Raw genomic sequence first — 26104 nt, forward strand, 5'->3', positions numbered from 1 at the left:
TTCGCTGTCTGTTTCTTTTGCTGCCTGGGTCTGGCGGCCCTGCTGGGAGACTCCACCGGGGCGGGAAGGAGGGGACCTCCCCTCCCAGGGGAGGAGACGCCCCTGCGGGGGGGCGTAGAGGGAAACTCCCGCCTGGCGGGTGTCCCCCTGGGGGGGGGATCGGTCCCTCCCAGGGGAGAAGTCTCCCCTGAGGGGGCTGAGGGGGACTCCTGCCCGTGGGGAGTCCCCAGGAGTTGGGGGTCGGCTCCTCTTTGAGAAGGGGGTCTGGGGGAATACCTGTGAGCTGTCGTGTTGCTCTTAGGCTGGGGCTGCGAGGTGGGAGATGAGGCTTGGAGGAGTGGGGTCCAGTGCTCAGCCTGCGGAGAGAATTCAGTTGGTTTTCGAGCATAAGTAAAATAAAACTGTCCTGAAAGGCCCCTTGGAGTCTCTTAGTTAAGAGGATGCTGAGCTATCAAAGTTAGTGTTGTGCTAGCAGGCTAGGGGTGCTGACTTTTGCTGACAAACAACTTGCTATCTATCTCTAATTAGCTTGTTCTTAAACGTTTGCTAATCTCCTTCTTGCAGGGGCTCCCTGCGTGAGTACGAGGACTTAAGCTGCTGCTGCTTGGAGTGGCGGGGTTCCCCTTCTGCTGCTGCCTCGGGCTTACCTTACCGTCGACGAATGGTCCATTTTGTCTGTGGGAAGATGTACTTGTGAATGCCTCCTGTCTCCAATTGATGGCGGTGTCTTACTGGTGGTTTGAGGCTTTTGGGTTCCTGGGTGAAGCTGCTCTGTTCCAGCTCGAAGTCGTGTTCTGGAATGAGAAGGTTTCTTTGCTCTGTGGAGAGAAAAAAGCAAAAAGCGGAATCAGCGAGTCGGTTCTAAGGGGAAAAAATTAAGGGCTTCAAAACCTAATCTTAATGGAATGTATGAAGAATTACGTGTATTTATGTGTGACATGTATAAAGAATTAAATGTATTTATCTGTATGTGCCAGATGAATAAAGAATTAAGTGTATTTTTCCGTATGTGCCTTTGTACAAGTCAGCTATTACAAATGACACTGAGATATTCTGCAGCAGAACTATGCTCTGTGAGCGACTGCTTCGTAATGAGCTAACTAGTTATTTGTTAGTGTGCTCTTTGCCTTTTGCTGAGCCCTGTTCCTTTACTTAGAATCTGTCTCTGAAAAACTTAACTTTACCTAAGGAGATGGGATGTTCTGAAATGGAAGAAGCTGAGCTGCCGCTTCTCGTTTCATTGTGAATATATAGCTTACCGGCTTGCTTTAACTGTTGCTTGCTAACTGCCGATAAAGTTTCTGCTAATCCTAAGTATAATTAGCAAGAGTCTATTCTGTGCCGTTAACATACAAATGCAGAAAGAACTTAGCACGCAAATCAACTTAGCGCTTCGCAAAAACAAGCTATTGCAAATAGGTTATATCACATATTAAGATAGATAATTGTGTCTAAAATATCTAACAAAACTAAACAAAGTTAATTGCTTGGTAAACAATTAAATGCTTTAGGGCATCTTATGAGATAGGCCACAAAGAGGAAGAAAGACTGGTGCTTACCCTCTCACGCTTAGAAATCTGGTCTTCCACCTCTTACAAATCTGGTCTTCCTCGCCTTAGCTTCCTTGGAGCTGCTTTGTTTCGGGTACCTTCAGTCATCTGAAAGAAAAAGCGAGGAGCTGCGTTGGAAAACATTTTCTGTTAAGGATGAGTCTGCATTGATATTGATGGTTAACCATTCACAATAAAGGTGAAAGAATAAACATTTGTTACAGTTCACTGCCACCATTGCAATCGGTTCTCAGTGTATGTCCTTCTGTTTCTTTCAGAAGAGCGCAAGTAAGTAACAAGCTGAGTGCTGCTGAAGCTGGAGGTGGGCCTGGGAGCTCTAAAGAGACCCTTCCTCCGCAAACAATTCTAGAACTGGCCTTGTTCGGCAGGGAGAAGAAAAAGCTCTGAGGGGACCTTGCTGTGTCCTTCACTACCTAAAGGGAGTGTATAAAAAGGAGGGGGAACGGCTGTTTACATGGGGCGATAGGACATGGGGGAAATAGTTTTAAGCTAACGTGGGGGAGATGGAGGTAGATAGCAGGGGAAGTTTTTCACCCGGAGGGTGGTGATGCACCGGAACAGGGGGCCCGAGGAAGGGCTGTGGATGCCCCGTCCGTCCCTGGAGGCGTTCAAGGCCGGGCTGCATGTGGCTCTGGGCGGCCTGGGCTGCTGGTCGGTGGACCTGCATGTAGCAAGAAGCATTGCGGTCCTTTGTAACCCAGGCCATTCTATCCTTCTATTCTACAACTCTTTCTTCAGTGCTATTTCAACATTCCTTTGTTACAGCAGTACTCAGCTATGTCAAGGGGAGCAGGAGATCACAAACAGAGCTCTCCGAAGATGCACGAACGGCTGAAGTAGCTCCCATTCCCTTCTCCCTCCCCGAGTTCTGAAGCGGCCCTGGAATGCTCTATTTGCAACACGCCTTCTAATGCTCTATAACTAAACTAGAAAGTCTCCATCGCACGCTTGTGGCGCAGAGCCTGAGCGCCTACGGCCCTCGGGGCGGTCTCCGTGAGCCTGAAGGTCGCTCTGCCTTTTTGTTCCGGCAGCTGGCCTGACCTCGACCGGCAAAGCCTGAAGGAAAGCCTCTCGCCTTGCAGCGCCGTCCCTCCCCTCCCTCATTCTGCACACTGTTCTCAGTGTGACACCAGCTCTCATGCTGAGGTGTGAAGGAGGGGATGTGAGAACACAAGGCTAAGATCGCAGGCTGCCGTTCCCAGCCCCGACCTGCGGGCATCCGCTACAGCACAACACAACACTGGCATCAGCAGATGTGCAGGCTCTGCTGAAAGCTGCTGGAAACTTGCACCGAGGCTGCACGAGCACAGCCTGATTTGGTGCTATTCATTACTTCCACGTTTCTCGCCCGGCCTCAACCCTTGTTGCGTTGGGATGGTAAAACCACAACGACCGTAACGATTAACTGATAACAACAGCAGCGACAGTATTGTTCTGAGCACAGCTCGGCTGACGCCTGCTCAGAGACGCGACAAAAACTTTTCCCCGTTACTAAAGCAGAGCTGCAGAAGCTCTCTTAGGAGGCTGGAATGTCAGCTTCCATTGGGAAAATGCTGGTTTCCCTGGGAAAGCTGAATTTTTTACTCTAAAATAAAAATAATAGCGCCTCTCTCACACTGTGTTAAAGTTTGCTTCTTTATTCCATCTGAAGAAAAAAAAGCTGACGATCCAAACGTTGTCAGCAATGAAATACCCTGCGTGGTTCAGAGCTCGCTCTAATCTATCGTGCAATTAACTTCGTTACGATCTTTGCCGTCCTCCTCGGAAATGGATGGAAAAGTAATTAACAACGGATGCTCGCTTGCAGTTGCTAGAGGCTGCCAGAATGATTGACAGCCTGGAAAGAAGGGGGGATTAGGGCCGGGACTTCGCACCGTCCGTCGCTGCCTGCCGTTTGTCGCTGTAAAACGTGGTGCGAAGCGCTCCTTTCTACCCCGCGTCTCCGATTCCTTGCAGGGCGGGCGGAACCGCCGGCCGACAAGCGAAGGCCCCCGTGGGAGAAGAATTAATAACAGAATCCAGAATAACTAGAATTAGACAGCGTTAAATTAACTCCCCTTACCTAGACACCTCGCCTTCATCCATGTTGAAGAGCAAGGATATCGACGGCTGCCGTGCTGGCTGACAGAAGCGCCGGCGCCGGGGAGCGGGGCTGTTTTCTGCCTGACCGAAACGAGTTTGGGCAGTGAAAACGAAAAGCGATCTCTCCTGCAATGGTATCCTTACAGGAGGAAATTCTCCTCTTCTAAGTTAAGACTCCTTGCGCTTTTCTCCACTTCCTGCCTCCGAGACCGAGAACGTTAAACCTGGAACCTCACCCTTCGGCTCAGGCTCTATTTCTACCAGAAGCCTAAGACAATCGCTGGCGCTGACTTGACTGCATTTCCAAGGGTGTTCCTTCATAAAACAACCGACTGTTTCCATTCGCTGAAAGCAACCTGCCTAATTCTGCGCACCAGAAAGGAAGCCTAAGCGAAAACCAGCAAGCCTTTCAGATTCGGGACCGCCACAGTAAATACAGAGGAAAAAGGGGTTATGCAAACCCAGAGCCCCTCCCGGCCTCTTTCCCCACAAAGAACTCTCCGCAAAGTCCTTCCGAGGCTCCGGCCAGCCCGCGGAAACTCGGCACAAAAGCGATTTTCTGCTTTATCTTGCTCGGGGATCTAAGAGACAACGACCCGAAGCGTCAAAACAAAACAAAACCTCTCGAGGACAAAACCTACTGAAGTTCACACCTCGTCAATAAATAACGCCGACAAACGCCTACGGGGAGATCAGCGCTTGGCCCGCGGCACCGGCCGCTGAAACAAGGGAACCCTGCTGGAGATCCGGGCAAAAGCGGAGCCAAGAAATGACGTTTCATCTCGTTCCGAACTGCGGCGCGTGATGCCAGACTCCGTCTAGATAGCTCTCTTTATCCCTGCAGCGACAGAAGCCTAGCTAACTGCGTGGCCTCAGCAAAAGCCTGACCTCTCCTGCTTCCGTACAATCACGGATTGGTTGAAAAATGGGTTGAAAAGGACCGCAACGATCAGCCGGTTTCGACCCCCCTGCTGCGTGCAGGGCCGCCAACCACCGGACCGGGCTGCCCAGAGCCGCAGCCAGCCTGGCCTCGAGCGACTGATTTCGCTGCTTCTTCTCTGAAGACGCAGCCCTTCAGCTCTCCTCAGCTTAGCTCCCAGCGGCTCCCAGCCGGCTGGACCAAAGCCTGCTCTGACGGAGGAGTTGTTTACACACAGAGCTCAGAAGGGCTCTTGCCTCTCCGGTGGATGCGTGACCGTGGGCACGCCGCCACGCCACCAAGGCCGCAGGGCTTTCTGAAGGAGAATCGAGTCCTGCTAACTTACAACAAGGACAACGGCAAAGCTACCGAAGGACTGTTTGCACCTCACTGTGTAAACCTGCTTTATCACACAAGGTCGGGCTAAAAATAATTCTGTGCTGATAGGGGTCCCTCAAACTGAAGAATCTTCTGTCTGCTCTGTAATTTCCTGTGCTGCCACGGCCAATTCGTGGTTTGGTTCTAACATTAAAGGTCACAGCCCGCCACCAAAATAAGACCGAATGGCATTTTCAGCTTTTCCTACCTTCTTTTGCCTCGTCTGCCAGCTGTGACGCGCGCTCAGTTTTCACGTAGAAAGCAGGGGATGCTGATGGGGAACACAAGTCGTATCTTCTGGGATGCGACACGCAGATCTCGTGCGAGGCCAGCGGCGTGCTAAAGAAAAGGTACAGAAGGCAAACAGGTGGATTGCAGGCATCTGTCACCCCTGATCTCTCTCTTGGTGATACTGTGTTAGCCCACACCAGTATGCTACCCAGCACAAACAGTAAGTAAGTGCATAACCAAAGAATATTAGGATGTTATAATCACAAAATAAAAAAGAGAGTTAGGCAAAGCAGACTGTGATAACAAAAAAGAGCAAATAGAAGGCTTACCCCTATCCTGGGCTCACTCCCAAAACACCAGCAGAGGCAATCTGCAGAAGAGCTCCTTCCCCTCTGGTAGCCAGCTCTTAAATAGGCCTAGGAGGGGGGGAGCCTGGCTCCACCCCATCCGGCAGCACAGGTGAATTGCCTTCAGCTGTGCTCCTCTGGCTGACTCAGGCTCCACTCAGGTGATCCATCAGAGCTTCAGGCCGTGACGCAGCAGTTCCCATACAGCAAGCACGACTCTTTGTAAGAAATCAAGCCAACTGAAGCTGCTGTCACATCCCTGCAGGCACCGCCTTGCTTTCCTGCTGCGCTCAGCCCTTTGGAGCAGGCGGCGTTTCCACACTGCCGTACGCAGCTGGATCTCACCACCCAACACCTACAGAGCTCAAGGTGAGGACAGAAGTTGTCCTCGCAACAACAACAACAACATCCCTGAGCTTTGATTAATGCCTAAACGAAGGCAGGTGGGGCTTTGGTCACTCTGGTTGCACACAGCAAAATCACGCGGTTTGTACCTATCGGCCATTCAGCAAAACGCTACAGTGTGCCTGCATGCAACATCATTCCTGCTTTGTTCTTTGTACGTATGACACCAGCCTGCTGAAGTGCCTGTAACTGCTATAATGCTGTAACACAATGTAACACAACAGCGATGACAGCAGAGTAGCAAAGCTCCAGGCTGCAGCAGTTGAGGACTCAACCGACAACTGAGGCCCAAATGCAACAGCCGTAGGTGCAGAAACAAAGGAAAAGAAGCTGCTTGCCTTCAGAAGGCCTCAGGTACACGGGGATCTCGAGGGAGATGCTCTCCCCTTCGCTGCCAGCCCTTAAATGAGGCCTGGGAGGGGGTGCATCCTGCCTCCACCCCTTCCTGCCACTCGGGTACATTGCGTGCACCTGAGCTCCCCTGGCCCTGCCTTCCCACCAGGTGCTCAATCACTGGTGCAAGCTGTGACTTAGCATTTCTGCTACGACTGCATGTCAGACTGTAACGGAACACGAGGTTTGAGGCTTACAAGGAGTGACGGTCGTTGCCTTTCATCTACGGTGCGCTCACCTTCAGACAGTGTCACGTCACTAAGGGAGACGGCTCCCCTGGGGGTGCAAAATGCATCTCCGATTGCTCCCAGTCGTTACAACGTCCCTGCTTACAGTCCTCCCCCCATCGCCTGCTGCCAGTTTTGTCTGAATTCAGTCAGGCGGTTGATGGCAAGGAGGAAAGGATGCTGGGCACTTTCTCCTCCTGAAACCTGCTATATTTCGGGCTCGCCGGCGCTCGGAGTCCATTTAACTGACAAAGCCACTTTGAAGTCTTCTTCCACGGGGATAATTTTCCAGGTCAGTTTCTCCTTAGATGTTACGCTGTCACCTTGGCTTTGACAGCCGAGCTTTGACTCTTCGCAGCACACGTGTGGTAGACGTTAAGGCGTTTGGCTTTGCCTCCCTCGTCAGCATACTTAACTAAAGGCAGCATCTCACACGTGAGGCTGTGCAGCCTCATAGGACTCCAGGCTCCGCGGCTCGGCATCCCAATTTCTTTCGGCTCAGCTCTTGTTATTACAGGTGATTTTGGCAGCTGCGGCTCAGAACACAAAGACGTTACTGAAAAAAGCGAGGTTTGCGCAAAGAAGGAAGTCAGAAAGAGAAGCAGGGTGAGAGCATCAAATTCCCAGGGAGGAAAGGGACGGGAAGAACGCTTTCTCCGAGGGGACGATTCCGAAAGTCCCCACATCCAAGTTCGTAACCCCCTGTGAAACAGGTAGCGCCGTTTGGGCTTGACTTTCCTTCCAGCACCAGGGTTAGAGGAGGTAACGAGACGCACGAGCTGACACGTGGCTCTGCTTTGGGTGCTCTTTTGGGCGCTCCCTTCATTCTCCGCTTGAAAAGGAACGTATGAACGACCTCCAGAGTCGTTAGAAAAGCTCAGAGACCTTTATTATTTTGGCACAGTTGAAAAAATACACAAATACATTAAATATCATGGTTTGTTAAAGCCCGTTCTACATATTATGTCTGGTATTACGGTGGAGGGAGACCGAAAGCAAACCACATCCTATGCTTACACTGACAGCGCAAATGAATAAAGAACCGTTTGGATCAGGAGCCCGCTGCGTCCGAGAGCAATTACAAAAGGAGAAGAGATCCTGAAACAAACAGACAGGAACAAGCATTCACTGCGCTTGGAGAGCGTGCTGGGGAGAAGCAGCAGAAAGGAGGAGATGCTGTGGTTGAGGAAGGACTTGACGGCACCGAGGTTGGACGCAACCAAAGTCACGGTGCGCGCTTGAGGATAAGACGACGCTGCGACGCGAACGATCCCTCAATAATTTACGTGCAGAAACAGTACATCTTGCAACTAAGCAACGCATGGATGCGCTATCATCACTGACAGGCTTGCAAGCAGAAGCTCCCTGCTTTCGAAAGGTGCCTTTTCTTGGCGTTACGGTATTTGCATAGTTACTCCTTTTCCTCAAAAGGTTAAGAAAATATTCAGCAACTGAGGTCAGGGAAAAACCTATAACCTGCCAACGATTTCCCAGCGTGGGGGAAAAAGAAATAAAAGTCATGGCGGCACAAACGTGAGAAAGCCATGGAAATCACAGCCAAAACTGCCGCTTCCTGAACAGGGAAGGTAAGAACTGTAAGCTCACTTCGGATTGAAAGCAGAAGTGTCTCAAATGGCATCTCTGCTGTCGTTAGTTTTGCCTGCCAGAACAAAAGCTTTTTACTCCCTTTTGACAGAAAGACGATCTGCTGTTTCTGTGTCAGCAAGTCAAGGGTGGTGTGGGGTTGTTTTTGGTTTTGTTTTTTTCCCCTCACTCGGGGGCAGGCTGCTTCTTTGAGGGTTTTTCTTTATCCCCAGCCTTCGCCCTCGCTTGTTTGGATGCTAGAGGAGATCTCGTTTGCCTCGTAAGGAGAGAGATGCGAGGACACGCAGCTGCACTGAAACGTGCGTGAAAAGAGGCCTATTCAGTAAGATGTCCCTGCCCAGCTCTGTGCCTACCGCTCTGGATAAGCTCTTAACCTCAGAGAGAAGGAATCCGGATAAAAAGGTCTGCGCTCTCCATGTGGGTATGGCATCAGCTCATGACACTTACGTTCCCGTTTTTTGAAGAGAACTGACTGTTCCGGTTCCCGACCGTTATGTTCGTGGCAGTGGCTGACGATAAAAAGCTTCAAAGTAATTTATTTTAGGAGCACAGACCCGTAACCGAGCTCCAGCTAAACTAAGACAGGCGATAGCAACACAGGTAGGTGGGAATGCACAGGCTGCTTAGAGATGATTTCACATATGGTGACAGCGACGCTTCCACCAATTTAGCAACCTCAAGTCTTCCAGTCATTTCCCTGTCACCCACTCTCACGCCCGTACCGTTGTGCCCGCCGTGCCAATCCCAACGTTCACATGGCAACAGTCAGCCGTGCCAGGAACCAATTTGATGCGAGGTAGCCTAGCCTAAGCAAGGAAGATTGTACAGCTACTTCAATTTCCAGAGTGGCTACTCATCTGGCATCAGATGGGCAAAAGCGGGCCTCTGAGGAGCTATTTAGGCTGGTGCTTTCAACAAGGACTCTGCCCTAAGGTGCTGGCCTGCACAAGTCAGGCGCGTTGAGGAAAGGCTTGAGAAAAGAAACCGTTTATTGCATCCGTAGAAATTCACCCGACCCCTCAAGTTCATCTTGACGCTCATTGGCACGTCTAACAGGTGCAAAGAGCCCCTGCAGGAATTTTGGTTTCTTTTCACCTGCTGTGCACAAGGAAGATACTAGAGAGTGTCTTTGCGGGACAGGCGGAGCAGCCTACCAACTACAAAGCCAGAGCGAATGGTTCTTCACTCAAGGACTGAGCTGAAGCTAGCTGAGAAGCTGCCAAAGCGTACGAATCCGTTGGGATCCAACCCCTACCAGCCAGTTGTCAAAAGCACTAACAGTATTCGAACGGTGGGTCTGTAATTAGAGTTAAAAACCAGGCTCAGCTACTTCAGAAGCGGAAGGGGACGTTTCAGGAGGTGTTTTTGTGTTCGTTTGCTTTTTAATATCACAATTTAAGTATTGTTACATTGTCCTAGAACATTAAAGCGGTGGCACTTAGTGTTTGCTGTTACAAACGGGCCCTTCACACAACCCCGCATCCTCGGTTTCCCCCAGTTCCGCTCTGGGGCTACAGAACGCATCGCGACACAGGAAGAGCTTGCCGAAACTGAAAGCGTACCAAAGAAAGGCAGATACTGTCAAGATTAAACGCGGCCTCTGTGGGAGACAAAGGAAACCACAGAGCTGGAATAGTGCATTTCGAGATGACGAAAGCAGTTCACAGAACTGGACGCGGCCCGCCGCTCAGCATCTGCACGCGAGCTCCTTGCCCCGGTCGCTTTTGGCACAAACTCTTTCGACGCAGTCGTTTGGCTCCCATTTCGGTCGGCCGCTGGCTGCCTGGCACTTCAGTGGATTCAGAAAAAGTTTCTTCAACGCTGCGTACAGTTACAGAGTCCTCGGGGGGGAGGGAAGGCTAAACATTGCTGACCCTGGTTTCGGAAGATGGTATCATAGCAGCGGATGCGGATGTCACCAGTGACCGTTCTCGTCTGACGTATCGCGGCTTCCGAACTGAAACGGCGGGCACAGAAACATCACCGTTAGCACCTGCTGCAGAAGCGTGCCTTTCTCATTCATTCATAGCGACACGCGCCCCCCAGCAGCCCCCGGGCGGCCAAACTCATTCTGCCCTTTAAATAAGCCAGAAAACCCCGCGCCCCTGCGCAGAGCTGAGGAAAAAAAGGCCACAAATACAGTACGCGTGTCCTATTGCCCTATTTAATATGTTTGGTGAAAGTCACGTTTAGACACTTCAAGCTTTATTAGGTTCTCAGTGGCTCGCTGATCGCGTAAGAACAGTATGTGCTATTTCCCACAGGTAGCACAAATTTGGATGTCCACCAAAAAGCAAGTTTGGATTCCAGAGATTTGGTCTAAACCGGTGCATTACAGTGCGAATCTCAACCAGCGATGTTTATAGGCTGAAACGTGGAAGAACTGTGGAGAAAACTGAGCTGAGAACTGTATTTCTGATCGATTTTCACGCCAATTAAAATCCCACCTTGTCAAAACAGCCTATGTACAAACAACCCACTCGCCACACGCGCGCCAAACGCTACATCCCAAACAGTCTGTGCCACTTGTTTCGAGAAGCTGATGTGCTTCAGATCAGCGAGCCTGAAAACCAGCCAGCCTGCCACTGGAAAGAGGATTCCAGTCCTGAAACTGGGCTCCAGACTGCGCTGTTCTTCAAAACCCATTTCTTCCACCTACTTTCCTCTCAATGAGAATAAAAATAGATCTTTGATTTCTCTACAGCACAGTGCTGCATCAATACTGTGTGGCGGCGTTAATTAAAGCAATAAATCCCACCCAAAAGGGCTTCTGGACAGCAGATTTCTGTGCTCTTGACAGATCCCACAGTTCTATACTAGGCCTAAAAGTAATTGTTTTCACTTGCTGAGTATTCTTAGCGTAACTGCTTTGAGACATTGCTTCCCAGCAATGAAACGTGCGAGAGGGAGGCTAACAAACAGGCAACATTTCGTTTGTAGCAGCGTGCCCCATAGAACAGTCTCTCACCTGAAGTAGCTGGGGGAGGTATCATGGATGCCTGTGTAACAGGAGAAGAACAATTGTGTCAAAGAAAGCACCTTGTTTCTTCGGTCTTATTAAAACAAACACACGAACCTTGCGGGGTTCCAATTCTGCTTACTGCGAGCGCTGTCTTAGAGAAAGCAACTCATAATCCACACGGCCAGTATTCAGCTGTCACATTTTTTCTAGCTCAAAGAACCCAAACCGTTTCGTTTTGTCTTGTTTCTCATAACAGATCAAGCAGCTCGCAAATGACTCGTTACTGTTTACTTGATGTTTTAGGCTTGCTTAGTCTCAGTGGAAAAACAAATCTTACTTACTGTTTCACTAGGCTGGAGAACAGACGCTGAAAGAGAGAGAAACCATCATTAACCCAGACCTGCTAGTGGCTTTATGTTAAATACCTGTGTGCAACAGAATAGTTCCACTGAAAAAAATTTCTGTCACAAAGACCCTCAGCACAGATTAGGACATCAGCAGACCACCCATGAGTAGGACGTATTGCAGTACTCTTTTCAAGGTTAAAGGGCTGCAAAGGTTTCCAAGAACGGCTCATTTTCCTCTCTGAGAAGGCAGCCCAGGCAGCATCTCTTTATGCTACAGAAGCTCCAACAGCAGAACGGCACCTTCAGCCAGTACCAGAAGAGCCTGGCACAGCGACACGCCGATAACTCGCCACGGCTACGTGTGACATTCTTAGCCAAATAAGTGAACCCATTGCTCCAGCCACCCCTCTCTTTTTTCCTCTTTCTTTTGAAAAATAAGAGGAAGCCTACTTGCTTAGTTGACCTAAACCAGAAACCGGCTTTCTGTTCAACAGAAGGAGCTCTAACATAGCAAATGCAGAGCTGGAGTTTGTCGTAAGGAAGATTCGGAGAGTTTGTGCCAAACAGGCAAGACGGAGGCGGCCCTTGTGAGTCCCAGCAGATCCTGCTTTCAGAGGGCAAACGGGTGACTGAGAAGCACAGTAACAAGAAACCTCTCACACTGTTCCCTTTCTCCTGCTGCTGACACATCCTCGGTAAACAGGATACCTTCAGCGCTACAGCTCAGGAACAAACAACTGCTTTTTGCACGGCTTGAAGCACCTGACATTGTGCATACTGAAATACACGCGCTGTGCTAAAATGCTCTGTGTGCAAAAAGTCCCCATTAACATTCAGTGACAGCTAACGCCTAGTACAACACTGAGTCTTTGCACGCTACAGAAAGCAACAGCTAGGTTAGTGAGACACTGTGTAATGTGCACCTAAGCACGCTCAGACTGAAGAGCTGTGAGCGCACACCCTCTGCTCTGCAGTGAAAAACACGATGCTGTAAGCACAGAGCAGGGAAACGTTGGTATTCTGCATTGTCTCGGAGGAGCAAACCTTTTGAGATGTTTCTTGAAGCAATTACTTAGAAGTATTTTTTACCTTTGTTCCTTCTGTAGAAAACATCAGGAAGTTTATTGGCACGTTTGAGGTAGAAGAAAGAAGCGACAGACAGAATCAGGAATAAGCTGATGAAAAACGTCCCTAAGATGAGAGAAGCTGCCACTTCCGGACCCCCTGTAAAACACAAAGACAACACCAAAACAAGCGCTCAGAGGGAAGCCCAATATCCACTACAAATCTCTTCTAACAGAAGGGTTAAACGAAGATAGGGCAAGATGAAAGAACCATTCAGTGAGATACAGTTACCTCAAAATTCAGCTCTGAGGCTTACAAAAGATTCCCGACGAAAGCTAGGCAGAACAAGTAAAAGGAGCTGCCACCTTTGGGATTAAATCTGTCTTCCAGGGGAAAAAAAAAGTATAACTTGCTCCAAATGCCACGTTTTGAAGGGCTTCGTATACAGCGAGGAGTTGTGAGGCCTACATCCCATCGTTATTCTCAACTACTCACCTATGTTCTGTATGAAAGGAGTTACAGTGCTTATATTCATCTGGAAATTCATCCCTCTGATACCATCTGTAATTAAAAAAAAAAAAAAGCTGTTCAAATGAAATCTGACGATGCATTCGTTGAAAAACTCTGGGAGAAGGTATTTATCAGCACTTATTTGAAATTATACAAGAATCCCAGTTTCTCCAATAAGTAAATCAGTTTTGAAAGCATTCTTACCACCACCTTGAGGAACTCCCAGAAAGGAAGCAAAAACCATTCGCCAGCGCATTTCTCATACCTTAGATCAAGTTTCTTATCTCCTTCACTACAATATTTGCAAGGGATCGGATGAATCTCACCTCTCAAAAGCCACAGGCACAAAACGAATCTGTCCTTCACAGTACAGACTTTCAGGAGCTCGAGCAGTGCCTGAGCTGTTTTGTCCCCTGGAAAAGCCCCCAGCGAGTGTCTTTTTTGACAGGAGAGATTAAAGCAAGCACAAAACTCGGTATCAAACAAGCATAGTCGATACAGGTCCTAGCCTGTAGGATTAATCATTTTCATGTTTCAAACTTAGTTTTAAGATCTGACATCGGGCCAAATTATCTTTTTTCTTCCTCTAAGCGTCGCGCTTTGTTTGACAAATTAGGTATTCCAATACAACATTTTGCATTCTTTACCCTTCCAGGTTCTGGAACGGTTCCACAGCGCTGCATAGTTCCTGTCAACTCAATTCCAAAGCTTCTGCATCTTTTACTGCACGTTCAAAACCCCTGAGGTACGTTAGGGCTTCGGAAAAGGATGAAGTTTTACAAATGGTGCAAGAGACTTGGCAACACCTGACGTCTTCTTGAACGGTCTTCGTCGGACCGCATAAGCAAGGAGAAATCTTGTTAGCTAGAATAGCAGTATGAGAAATGACTCACTGTTTCTGCAATCAGTCAGATTGTAAACAGTAGCGACAGGAAGAGTTTCGTTTTTGCACTTAATGCAGCTGCTACTCCCATCCTCGTTCCATCGTCTGTAACAACCTGCAGAAGAATAAGATGCACAGCGATGTGAAAACAAGACAAACAGCACCAGAGACGTTTCCTGATCTTCAGAGAGGGGCAGAGGTAACAAATCCCACACACCACGCAGGCTGCATTTCGGAGCGCTTCTTCCAGACAAGACACAACCCCTTAAGGAGCAAAAAAGATAAAGTTACATTCCGGAAAAGCTCCAAGAAGGAAATTTCAGCGTAGCTCAGTTCACTGCTTCATTAGCTTGAAGACAAAAGGGATCCATCTGACAACCTGCAAGTACCTTCCTCAACACTAAAAACGCAGCATCGTTCAGCCATTTCTTTTTAGAGGTCGTGCACTGCTACAACAGAACTTAATGACACTGTTGCATAGAGCACAGCAAACAGAAACGGGCAGGGGCAAAGATGCTAAGGACCTGGCTGTGCTTGGACGAAAGAAGACGCTGGAGTTTCCACAGTCAATCAACTGAAGAGTGACAAGCTCAAGGTACGAGCGCTGCTGCGATCTAGCCCTTCTCCATGCCTCAGTGTTCTCAGGTATTGCACTAACTGTTTCACCTTTAGAAGAACCCCAGCCTGTTTCAACTCTCCCGCAGCAGATGGTGAGTGTTTTATATCCGTCACCCCGCCACGCGGGCTGGAAACTGATTAAACTTTCATCTTCTATGACTTCAGTGTTCCAGCCTCTCGATTTATGTTTAAACACACGTCCTGCTATCTCTTTCATAAGAGGGGAAAAAAAATACATAAAAAAATTTAGGGCGCATCTTCAATAACAACTTCATGTCATAAAATAAAGCTGCGGCGGTTTCACTTGAGGCTTAGACTCAAGACAGGAAGATTAGAAAGATATTCCTCCTGGATCATATTACAGTCTACATTTTAAAGCAAAAAACTTACTAGGCTGGCTAAAATCCAGCTCTCCAGAGCCTTGAGCCAAACTGGTATCAATTATCCCATAAAGCAAACCATTAGTACGGTGCTGATTTGAAAACAGCTTTGCTACTACGGTTTCCTTAGAGGGAAACAGCACATTTGATGCCCACAGCAATAAATTACATCTGACATTTAATCTAAATACAAACGGACCCAACGTAAGGGCCAAGCCTTTCCATAGTAATAGGAAGGAAACATCAAAGTCTTCATCTGACACCAAAGATTTTGGTAGGTTATCCGTTTACAGGAAGACTTCAGAGATTGCAATCCCATAGCTTGGAGCCTATGCTCATACCACGTCTAAAATCATTCAGGAGCAGAAATGAAGGTAGCAATGAAGCAACAGTTTAAGAACCTAACGAGGCAGCGAAATTAGATAGGCTTATAGAGCTTTAACAACCATCCGAACAGCCCAGAAAGGCACCTCAATTTTTAAGTCACCGATTCTCTCGTTGCTGTGGGCTCTGAAGCCATTTTCTGTCTTTTACTCTGATTTTAAACACAGAGTACGCAGTATTAATAAAAAAACAATACTCAATTTAGGGAAAAACATTAACTTAAATGGGACGAGAAGAACGAGGCGCTTTGTGCTAACAAGGCAACACCAAAACTGTTCTTAAACGCTACAACACACCGCAGCATTTTTGCTTTTTATGCCCCTTTTATGGACCTCCAAGTATCCAAAACAGCTCTTGCATAATCCAATTGCATGCTAAATAAAAAAGAAAGCATAAAACCTTATAGTCGTCTATTCTACTTACCGTGCAAGGACATTTCGTGCTTCTTATGACTCATATCCTGTACACATAAGGAGAAAGTTCACCTCGTTGTTTATTCTCTTTCCATTCCCCACTAAATCGGACGCTGTATGTTCACTGTCAAAAATAATCTGGGGTTTAATTAAGGAAAACCACACTATACCTGGGCTGCACTGGTTGGCTACTGGACAGGAACTGTTCAACTCCAACATATCCACACAACATTCCGTTTCTGAAACCTAAGAAAAAGAAAAATCATCGCAATGTGTTTCCCCACGGTTTTCAAGGTTATACAAATACTGCAGTAAACATCCACAGAGAACACAGGGGACCAAACTTTTGCACGAAGAAGCCATTTCAAAGCCTTTTTCTCAGGACGTAGCGCTTGTTACACAAGTCTCAGACCAGCCGTGAGGACACAGGGTTGGTGGGAAGCAGCAGAACGAGAGAAATATTCACAGTGACTGCTGCCATCGTAGCTGATCACATGGCACTGCTACAACTTCCTGTAACACAAGTGTTGAAGATCCACTTCTAGACAGTTCCCAGATGGCAATAGCCCACTGAGTTGCCCTTGTGCTGAAAGCAGAGGGAACGAGGCTGCGAAAAGTTGAGACAACAGGACACATTTTGAGGGCCAGTCCTTAAGTCCCCTCGTCCCGCTTTGTTGACCAGAGACCCACACAAAGTCCGAGCAGCCGTGCTGTGCCTCCTCTCCCTCGATCTTGAAGAGTTTGATACTGAAACCCTTCACCAAAGTTCTTTAGGACGTTGCCAACATTTCTAACTACAACAGACCCACGGAAGAGAAACGCACCATGTCAGCATTAGGCTGCCACTGCTGTCAGTAAAGCGGCAAAGGCGTTCTCGCACACATGGGAAATCCCAAAAAGAACTCAAAATAGAGACACGCTGTTAGCAACGCGGCTGGCAAAAACCAGTTTTCACTGAACGCCCATATCGCAGCTGAAGATAACATCTACATATGGCAAAGCAATCAGCAGAGATGCAAAAGCTTCTTCCTTCAACATTTAGCATGAGAGTAACTTCACATATCCCGAAGGCAAGAAGAGCTTATTTTTTTCCCGTTGCTTTATATAAAAGCCAATTTCAAAATGATTTACAAATTACAACAAGCTGTGACATAAGCTTAGAGATAGATGGCTGTTATCAGCTCTGCAGTTCTTTTGGCAGAACGTTACTGACGCTCTGTATAGGCTTGGGCACATCCACTCTCCGAGTCTGCGCAAGGAAAATAAGTCCGGTGCCTCTTCAACTTGCCTGGATACATTCCCCTAAAGCATACAGCAAGGCTAATCGGTCTTAAGAAGAGAGGAAGTATTCTTGGTCAAAAGTAACTGGATCCGATCTGTATTCACACATACAAATAACCTGGATGTACCTAACGTAGAACAGTCGGCATTATTCTGCTCGTGGGCAAAAATCCATCAAATCCAGGGGTGGCGAAGATCAAAGCTGTCAGCAGAAACGTTCGGGACATGAAAGTGTAATTAGAAGGCTGACTTAAAACTGTCAGCGCGTCACAAGGGAGGTGAAGAGCCAGAAAACCTACAGATAACCTCCTGGAGACCAGTTTCCCACAAGGCACTGCTGGTAAAAATTCTCCCAAAAGCAGAATTTTGCGTCTGACCTTTTCCTGTGAAACAGAACTGGCTTCACAGCTCCACAGTCATTAGAACACTTCTTGGTATCCGTAGTTTGGAGTTTCTGCAGTGGAACTACCTACCGTGCAGCTTGAAAAGTGTTGTCTCAATCATGGAGGTGTTTTTTCCCTCACAGTGCAAAGCTTTGCCAGTTGCATTCCTGTGAGCCTACGGGCACACGACTGGCATGAATTTAACAGGCGCTCACAGCAAAGTCAACCCCCTGTCAACGCTTCAGTTAATGACCGCCAGCATCACTCATTTCTGTTCAATGACAAAGCCTTCAATAAACCACAACAGGAAGGGAAAATACACTGTTTCTTCTAGGTTTGACAGTCCCCATCACGACAAAAACGCAAAGTACCTACCGAACTTTCAGTAGATTTGCTGGCAACTTCTGCTACAAGTCTGGTTAAGAGAAGGATGTACGGCACCTCCATGCCCAGGAAAGACAACAGTCTAAATAAGAACAAGGAAATGGATCGTTAATGACAGAAGTTAGGCTTTCCCTTTGCTAAGGAACTTTTGCCAGCACACTCCTTTTATTCAAATACGAAGGCCTTTAAATTAAATATGCCAAGGGGAACGGCTTACCTTGGTGCAAGACAGAGATTTGAGACATTCAGAATTTTCCCTCCAGCTGCAGAAGGGCAGGCTCCTGGCTATGGCAGATCGTGGTTGCTAAGAAACAAGGAGCCTTATCAGCCTGCTCCAAACTGGGCCACGCAGAGACTGTTCCACACCCAGCATCTGAAAATCAACGTGATTGCAAGAGAACAGTTACTGCCTGGCACCACTGCTGATAAGCCTCCCCGCAGTCACAGGCTCCTCTGCCTGCAGCGCTGAGCTGTGATGGATCCGTATCAGGGCAGAGAGCACACGCCACTCGAGAAGGCAGCGCTGCAATTAATTTCTCCCATGACAGCGCAATCACGAAGCGTTACTGAAGCCTATCTGCTAATAAGTCTTATTTCTCAACTGCCTAAAATCAGACCTCCGTGAGCAGACCGTGCCACCGGCTATCAGCCTTCCTCCCTCCCCCCCCCCTCCATCCTCCTCATCCAACTCCGCACAGCCTAAGCAAAGTCCACACTTCTTAGGTTGGGTTGTTAGGCTGAACTGCTGAGCCCTACGTCACGCTCCATCCGCATTGCTCAGACACTTCCTCTGTTGGTGCTACAGTGTCTGCCTGGTTTTTGCTCAATAGTGTGGGAAGCCACACCTCACAGCCAGCCTACCTGCAGCCTGGTGCCTTCAGAGTCTTTCCTGTTATAAATAAAACATGGAAGCAGACGAGCTCCTCTAGCTAAAGCGTAACACGAGGAAAGAAAGCCTTTGGCTGTAGGGAAAAGCTCTCCAGTGAGTCATTTCCCCAACTAATTTTGCTAAATAAAACTCCAGTGGATGAATTTCAAATTACTCTAAAAGACATTATCACAACCCCTGGCAAGCTGCTTCTCTGAAAAACAAAACCACTGAATGGTTCCTACGATTAACTTCCACTCTGCTCCCGGAAAAAAGCGCGTGCACAGAACCTGCGGCCTCAAATTCACAGCAAAAACAGTTCAGCTTAGTGGGAAAACGTATGGCTACCCTCTGTTATCAGCTAAAAGCTCCAAGACCAAGGGCTGACAATCCCAAAAACCACACTCCAGTGTTACTGCTACAAGTCATTTGTATGGCTAACGAGGACTTGGACAGAGCAGGAAGAGCTCGCACTGCCACGGATCCTTTTCCATTTAAGCATAACAAGGATGGAGATACGACTCCCAGATCAGTGCCCCCAAGCACAGATGTTACCTTTCTAAGCAGCTGCAGCGGTGACAAGACACCTCACACCAACACCTGCCTTAACAAAGAAGGTGAATTCACCTCAGAAGATGAAAGGAGCAGCTTTCCACAGCGCAGCACGTAGCTCTAGAAGCCAAGAACACCCTGCTCGCAGCTCTGTAGGGAACACTCTCTTCCTCAGCGCATTTCAAGCGAACAGAAGCTACTTGTGACCCAGCAAAGGTCTAACATCAAGGCAGTCTTGAGGACGTGCGTGTGGATGGACGTATTTTCAACAAGCACGCTCACAAAGCTTCCCTGACTGCCTCTCTTCAAAAATCAAACGTTGCTGCTTCTCTTCTGGGGAGGATCATCACAGTCAGTAAAGACATTTGTTGATGAATTTGTCATGCCTTTGGAAACTGCATGGATTTTTTTGTCAATACCTGATCTGTAAGCACTAGAGAAACAGAGACGAACAAGGCATTTGTTTAAACAAGTATATTCTTGTTATCTAGAAAAACACTCAACTTCAGGAACACCTTGTGCTGAACAAGAAAACACTTGGGAAACCGGCCACTGCTAAGAGCCTGATCCTCCTCTTCACAAAAGCTCGACACGGGCTGCATCTCCACTCCTCCAATAAATTAAGATGATAATCGACAACACTGTTGCATTTACGGGCAGTCACTCCCAGCCACTACCGAATGTAACAAACTGGAACATATGTCCTGCAGCTGTTCCAGCAGAACTAGGTCACTGGATCTATTCGCTCTCAAATCATCAGCAACTTAATTTCTTTCATTACATGTCTGTGAGAGAGACACACGCTATGTGAACTTTATATACACACCACTGAACCAGCTTCGGAGGCGTGAAAGCAGACGAACAAATTGCTTTCAAACTCCCAAACGCATCAGACTTCCATTGACTCAATTTACGTTTCGCTCCGAGCTCCAGAACCACTCGTTCACATCCTGCAGGGCTCTTTTTCTGCCAGCGAAATATTAAAGAACATCTGTCTGAATGTGGAGGGGTGGAAATCAAGCCACGAAGGCAATACTGGATATCTACTTGTTGGTTTAGGTTTGCACCCATCGATGGTGCCAAGCATCCTTATTCTTCACTTGTAATAATGTGGAAAAAAAGCATACAGCTTTTTTGAAGAACAAAGTGCAGTACTTCCAATCGAGACAGCGACGTTCAGCAGGGATTTGGACCGTTCATTGGTCCTCACTCGCAAAACTGCAGAACTAATAACTCATTTTATTGCTTTCCAGCCACCAGTCAATCAGAACTGCTCCGTTAGCGACCTGAACTGCATTTTGTGCCACAACTTTATTCTTTTTAGAAAGGGAAAAGCCCTACAGATTTTAAGGCTTCCAGCACACACTCTGACTAACCGTGGCTCAGGATGAGGTAGCTGTGTATTTAAATTAAACGAGAGCTTGATCAGGATGTGACACCCACAGCAAAACAATTTACAAGCTCAAGGAATACGTTTTACGTTTGGCAGCGTTTTCTCTTTGGAGTAAGGAAAAAAAAAAAAAAGATAATGTCACGCACAAGCTGGAGCCCAAATTAGAATGTATTTATGCTTGAGACGCCAACACAGTTAGGAGAACACAGACATTTTAATTAAGACTAGTATTTCACACCAGAACTCCACGTTTGAAAGAAATCTCAAGTTGCTGTCAGCTCGGATCTCAAGTGACACAACACGCATAAGCAGAACGCGTCAACATTCACTGAGTAAATTCTTCCTCTCGCTGCCTTTACAAAAAAAAAAGGCAAGCAACTCACGATAAATACCACGCACTTGAATGCTTTCCTCCCACTCCTGGAATCGAGCGCCCTTTCATTGAACTTTGAGTCTACATTCTGCATGCATACAGCTTTGCATCTCTCACCTCTGTTGCCCCGCCTGCTGCTGGAGCACTGCATCAGGGTATTCCTTCAGCTACATGGAAAAAACCTGCAGCAACACACTGCTAAATTTCAGGTGGTCTTACAATTAGATCAACAGATGGGAGCGGAAAACAGCATCACCCCCATTCCACCGCTTGTTACGCTCTGCCAGGACCTCGATTTGGCCGCAATCAAAGTGGTATCAGAGAGAAATTAAAAGGCAGACTCACGGAGCACAGCCTGCAGACTCCTGGGCTCCTCTCAGCAGCACTGCAGCTCCCCAGGGCCACGCTGGAGGCGGACGGTGTGCAGCTGACTGCTAGTTTCCCATTGACACCGTCTCACAAAGGATCTGAGCAGTAGAACAGCTGCCGGTTAGGGTTAGAAAATACCTCGTGGAAACGAGAGCTGAAGTGGGACTTGTTTTTCCAGCTCTCTTAGCATACACCTGCGAAGAGACCCACTACCCCTGCCCTCGTAAATGACTTTACAGCGATTAACGCCACACGCTGCACGAGGCAGCGAGGCTCTCCGCTCCAGCCTCGGCTCCCTTACACCTCTACGAGCACCCGGAGCACGCCGACACCGTTGTTTACGGCCGTTCGGCCAGCAGACAGGATCGCAGCCTGTTATTATAGCGGGCTTTACGGTCTCACCGCGTAAAGAAACGACGACAGGAGCAATTCGGCCCCGCGGCCCGCAGCGCGCAGCGCACACAGGCAGGGCCGGGCCTGGGCCGCGCCCCGGGGCCTCTCCCCCCACACCTGCCCGAACAACGCGGCTCCTCCCGCGGGCTCCCCTGGCCCTCAGCCGCCGATCCCGCGCCCTCCCGCCCCAGAGGAACCCCGTCACCCCCTGCAGATCTCTCCCCACCTGAGGAAGCGTCCTCCGGCAGCACCGCCGGCAGGTTCCCGTTCGTACCCCCCGCCCTCAGGCGGCGCCCTGCCCGCTCCTTCCCGCGGCGCCCTGGGACTTGTAGTTCTCCCGTCTCTCGCCGGCCCTAGGGGTGCGGCGAACGCACCGCCGCTGCGAACTACAGGTCCCAGCATGCACCGCGCCGCGCCCTACCTGAGCCCTCCTCCCCTCAGGTAAATCCCCTCCCTCAGCCCGCTCCCGCAGCGCCTTCGCCGGCGCCGCTCTGCTGCGCGCGGTGCCTCATGGGAAAGGGAGTCCCGCGCCTCCCGTCACGCCGAGGAAAGGGCGGGTTCCGGCACTACAACTCCCTGCGTGCACCGCGCGGGCGCCGCCATTTTGGGCGTTGCTGGGCGACGCGGACGCCCCAGGAGGAATGGCGGGGGGAGGGGACTGAGGCGCTGAGAGGGGAGTTGGTCACCGAGGGAGAAGTGCCGAAGGGCAGGGGCACGTCCACCTGAGCCTTGTGCTCTACGGGAGTTACTGTGACAAAACGACTGAATGAAGTAGATCTAGTCCCTCCTTGTTGCCACTGCAGTCCTCCCAAAATATGTTTCTGCTCACGAGCACATATTTCTCCGGCACGAATGAGGACATAAATGTGGCTCAGGCACATGTGGCTCAGGCAGATTTCTGTACTGACTCTTCCGATCTGACAGCAGGGAAAAAGTGGGAGATTGTGGAAACTTTCATTGTTTGCGTGAGCAAATGTGAGCTACCGTGACAACTGACCGCATCCAGACACACGATTCATAAATTCTTCTCAGATGCTGTCTCCTGTACCTCAGTACTGCTTTTAATTCAACACAGTAGGAATTAATTCAGTGCCGTAAGAATTATTTTAATCCAGTGTCGCTAGTGATTGCCTGGCTTTCAGCTGTCGGTTGAGGCAGCCACCAAGATTTCCCCTATTGGACGAAGAAGCAAGCTGGCCCAGCTGCTTGAGGAAGGATGCTTTGGTAGCTTTGGTGATGGGGACGAGGCCGAAGGTTACTGCAGAAAGCCGCAGTCCTTGGAGCACAGTCTATTTCTCATTGACCAGCGACATTCTTCAGTGAATACCCTGTCCTTATGGAGGAGCTTGAAAAATGGAATCATATGGAGCAAACACAATCTGTGCCCCTACTGACAAGTTTCCCCAGATCTGCACTATTCTACCTCTAGTAAATTAAAGCATTGCTTCTTACGTGTACTCGATTCTATTCAGACTTCCCCAAATTAGTTGTAATCTTTAATCTCCTTCTCTGGAATGGCACTTTTCAGCTGCTTGCCTCTGTCCCATATATCAGGGTTTCTCTTTACTAAGCAAGAAGCGCTCATTTCGCAGTGACGGTTTTGAAGGTCTGGTTCTGATCAAAGCAGTAACAGGATGGCTTAAGCATTTTCTCTTTCACGTCAGCTTTAAAGCGTAGAAGTCTACTGCTAGATTTGCATTAATATTAAGGACAAGCCTAAAAGCTTTCTGCCTTTAAGAAGAATATACATGTTCTTTGTAAAAAATTTAACAGGATTCAAACAATTCGTACCAGATGGTAAACAATACTCCGTTCCACAAATACATTTGCTCATCTGTGCTTTTCCTGGAAGATTACCTGGGTGAGACACAGCAAGGCACTCAAGCAGAATGTTATAGCTGCGGAGCGGATCTGACCTACATAGCAGAAGTAGAAACATCAGTTGGCTTGTCGGGAGAATCACAGCCAGCAATTGACACGATTTCATGGTCTGCTAATCCACTGGCAATATTTCTGTTAAGTGGGAAAACAGCTCGATGTATCACCGATATATATGGCAGCCCTTTGGGAGAGCTGTGTTTCCAATGGTATCGGATGGATCGGGCAGGTTTTACAGTTAGCACCCTGGGCATACCCAGCCGTTCTTTAAGCAAGAAATACAGAAAGGACTCCCTTCTCATCGTCTGAGTTGTAAGAGGAAAGACCTTTTGAGAAGCACCTCTCAGCCAAGCCAAGAGATATCGCAAGTGTTGGCCATTTGAACTAAAATACATGGGGGTATCTGCTGCCATGCGTGGTGCTCCTATCCAGCAAAAGTCTTTGAGTGGGTAAACTGAAAGGGGGTTATTCCAGGGCAGTTTTCATGGATAGCTTGAATTGAGTGTACTACCACCAAAGCAACGTGTTCTGCTATTTCTTTTAAGGAGGGATTTCAATACCACCAGAACAAACACGTGCAGCGCTTCACTTACCAGCTTTGTTTTAATTGTGAGTTCCCTTTCCACGTTTTTTCCCCTCGAGGTTGTGCTCTGGGATGGAAACTGCAATTGCTTTTTATGAAAAACCCTGAACGTCCATGCAAGAGATTGTGGGAATACAAGAAAAACTGTTCAGAGCAGAAGCTGTGGAGCAAGATAAACAGCAGGAGATGTTCCAGATTTCAGAACAGCAGAACAGATGGGCACGATGGCTCTTTGGTTTAGAGCAGGGGATAAGAGAAATGCTCCGCACACAGCCTGATGATGATCAGAAGACATTACAGATGCTGGGATGGTTCTTCTGGCCAAGCTTGCTACCGATTCTGATAGAAGAACTCACATCCAAATTCACCCCATATTATTTTCCTGCCTATGCTGTCTTGAAAGTACCTTAGATGTGCAATTGAAAAGAGAATTGGGATGATTTCTGACGTTTCTATTAGCTAAACCTTTCAATGCTCTGCAAATTGCATTTGTGCAATTGTAGATGTGGTTCTTCTCTCCCTAGGTGTTCGTCCTTTGTAATGTAACAAAGCCTTCCTATGCAAGAAGTGGGAAGTGGAAAAACATAAATATTCATCATTCTTAATGAACCATTTATTTCCGCACGCTTAGTGGAAGGTAAATTTACCAAATATGCATAGCTAAATGAATTAGTCCTAATAAGGTTTAAATCTTGTTCAATTTCTGAGGCTTAGTCAACATTTTCCATACATTTCTCAGCTGAGAGCAAGGGAGGGAGGGCAAAGAGGTGAGGAGGGAGAAACCAAAATGACTCCCGAGGCTGTTGGTGCGAGAACAAAGATCCGGCATCGACTGTATAAATAAACATGAGAGCGTATGAAAGTGGTAATGATTCTCGTAATGTACAGCTTTAATTACTACCACATTGAGAAGAAATCCTCAGCAATGGATTGACTTCTTCTCGGGCTTTATTAAAAAGTGAATTGCATTCCGCAGTGCAGAGCTCGTATTCCTGAGCAATCCTCCCTTTCTGAACACACAGCGTCGTAAAAACACGTCTACAAAAAGCAGGAAAAAATCGGTCCTTCCAGTTGGTGAAGTGTGTGGTCACACACACGTAGAAACTCATCTTCCCTTTTGCGCCGCGGAATGAGATGCTGGGCAGCCCAGGCACATCTGAGCCCTTATCACAGCAGCACAACCTAAGAAGTGCTGGGGGAAATCCGCTCTCCTCACCTGGAGAGCTTCATTATCTGGGAGATGCGAGCGGCTGCGTTTCCTCGCTGCCGTGTGCGTGGGCACAGCTCAGTGCAATCCTCCTTTATCGGGGCCTTTTTCAGGTTTTCTGTTCACAGAAGGATTGCTGAGCCACGGAATTATCAGCTCCCAGCTCAGTACTTACAGAGCGTGCAAGGAGAGCACCGAGCAAGCATGGCTGTGGCGTTCATCGCCAGCGCCCAAGAGAAAAGCCAAGCAAAGAATAAACCAAGAAACAACAAAACCCCCGCTTCCTCAGCGTTCAAGAGATGGATTGTTTCTGAGAGAAGGAAAAAAAATAAGCTACAGCAAAGGAAGCAACAAGGAAACAGCTTTGCGCAACAGGATTTCCTGCCAGGACCTTTGGGTCACAGCCACTGGATGGGGTGGTCCTGGGGCTCCCTGCTCGCTGACTGTGGGGTTTCTCGCCATTTATGGGGCTGTCCCTGGGGGCTCAGGTTGGCAATGTTGTAAATATCTTTCTCATACTCAGGAAATTCACGGCATACTTCAAAAGGCACGCACGGATCTGCAGGAGGAGGAAGGAGCCTGGTGTGGTTTTTTATTGCCTTTATGAAAGTAAATAGCTGCCATAGTTTGGGGGACTGGCAGCGCATGACCCACAGCCTCACGCCTCTATCTCTGGATCTCTCCATGAACGCCGAGGGCAATTTTGTCTTGGCTGTTCTC

General features: G+C 48.3%; 1 protein-coding gene and 1 long non-coding RNA gene across 5 annotated transcripts; both read right to left on the reverse strand.

Annotated features, from left to right (window-relative positions):
* Positions 1-703: 703 nt before the first annotated feature.
* On the reverse strand, positions 704-6433 carry LOC125703249 (uncharacterized). The gene is made up of 4 exons (XR_007380806.1): positions 5511-6433; positions 5159-5289; positions 1560-1658; positions 704-818 (listed from the first exon to the last, which is right to left on the reverse strand). It is a non-coding gene; the product is annotated as an uncharacterized LOC125703249 (long non-coding RNA).
* A 577-nt stretch (positions 6434-7010) lies between these two features.
* On the reverse strand, positions 7011-22233 carry C21H1orf159 (chromosome 21 C1orf159 homolog). 4 transcript variants are annotated; one of them, XM_048967810.1, is made up of 11 exons: positions 22138-22233; positions 21300-21421; positions 17986-18141; positions 17760-17850; positions 15891-15966; positions 13936-14040; positions 13028-13093; positions 12557-12691; positions 11462-11487; positions 11127-11157; positions 7015-10115 (listed from the first exon to the last, which is right to left on the reverse strand). In XM_048967810.1, exons 4-11 carry the CDS (start codon positions 17829-17831, stop codon positions 10018-10020), a joined length of 609 nt encoding a protein of 202 aa, XP_048823767.1. In that variant the 5' UTR covers positions 17832-17850; positions 17986-18141; positions 21300-21421; positions 22138-22233; the 3' UTR covers positions 7015-10017. The 4 variants fall into 4 exon arrangements, with proteins under 4 accessions (XP_048823768.1, XP_048823769.1, XP_048823767.1 ...); XM_048967809.1 differs by lacking the exon at positions 22138-22233 and adding an exon at positions 21943-22130; XM_048967812.1 differs by lacking the exons at positions 21300-21421; positions 22138-22233 and having other exon boundaries at positions 7014-10115; positions 17986-18034.
* Positions 22234-26104: the final 3871 nt, after the last annotated feature.

Source organism: Lagopus muta, chromosome 21 (assembly GCF_023343835.1).
Source record: "Lagopus muta isolate bLagMut1 chromosome 21, bLagMut1 primary, whole genome shotgun sequence".
Classification (NCBI taxonomy): Eukaryota; Metazoa; Chordata; class Aves; order Galliformes; family Phasianidae; genus Lagopus; species Lagopus muta.

What these genes read in the sequence shown, in the direction of transcription:
- C21H1orf159 (XM_048967812.1), bottom strand. Translation starts at nt 17,831, where the DNA reads ATGGAGGTGCCGTACATCCTTCTCTTAACCAGACTTGTAGCAGAAGTT. An exon ending in GCAAATCTACTGAAAGTTCG is followed by an intron (nt 15,967 to 17,759) that starts GTAGGTACTTTG and finishes TCTTTTTCTTAG; the next exon opens with GTTTCAGAAACGGAATGTTG. An exon ending in TTCTCCAGCCTAGTGAAACA is followed by an intron (nt 11,158 to 11,461) that starts GTAAGTAAGATT and finishes CCTGTTACACAG; the next exon opens with GCATCCATGATACCTCCCCC.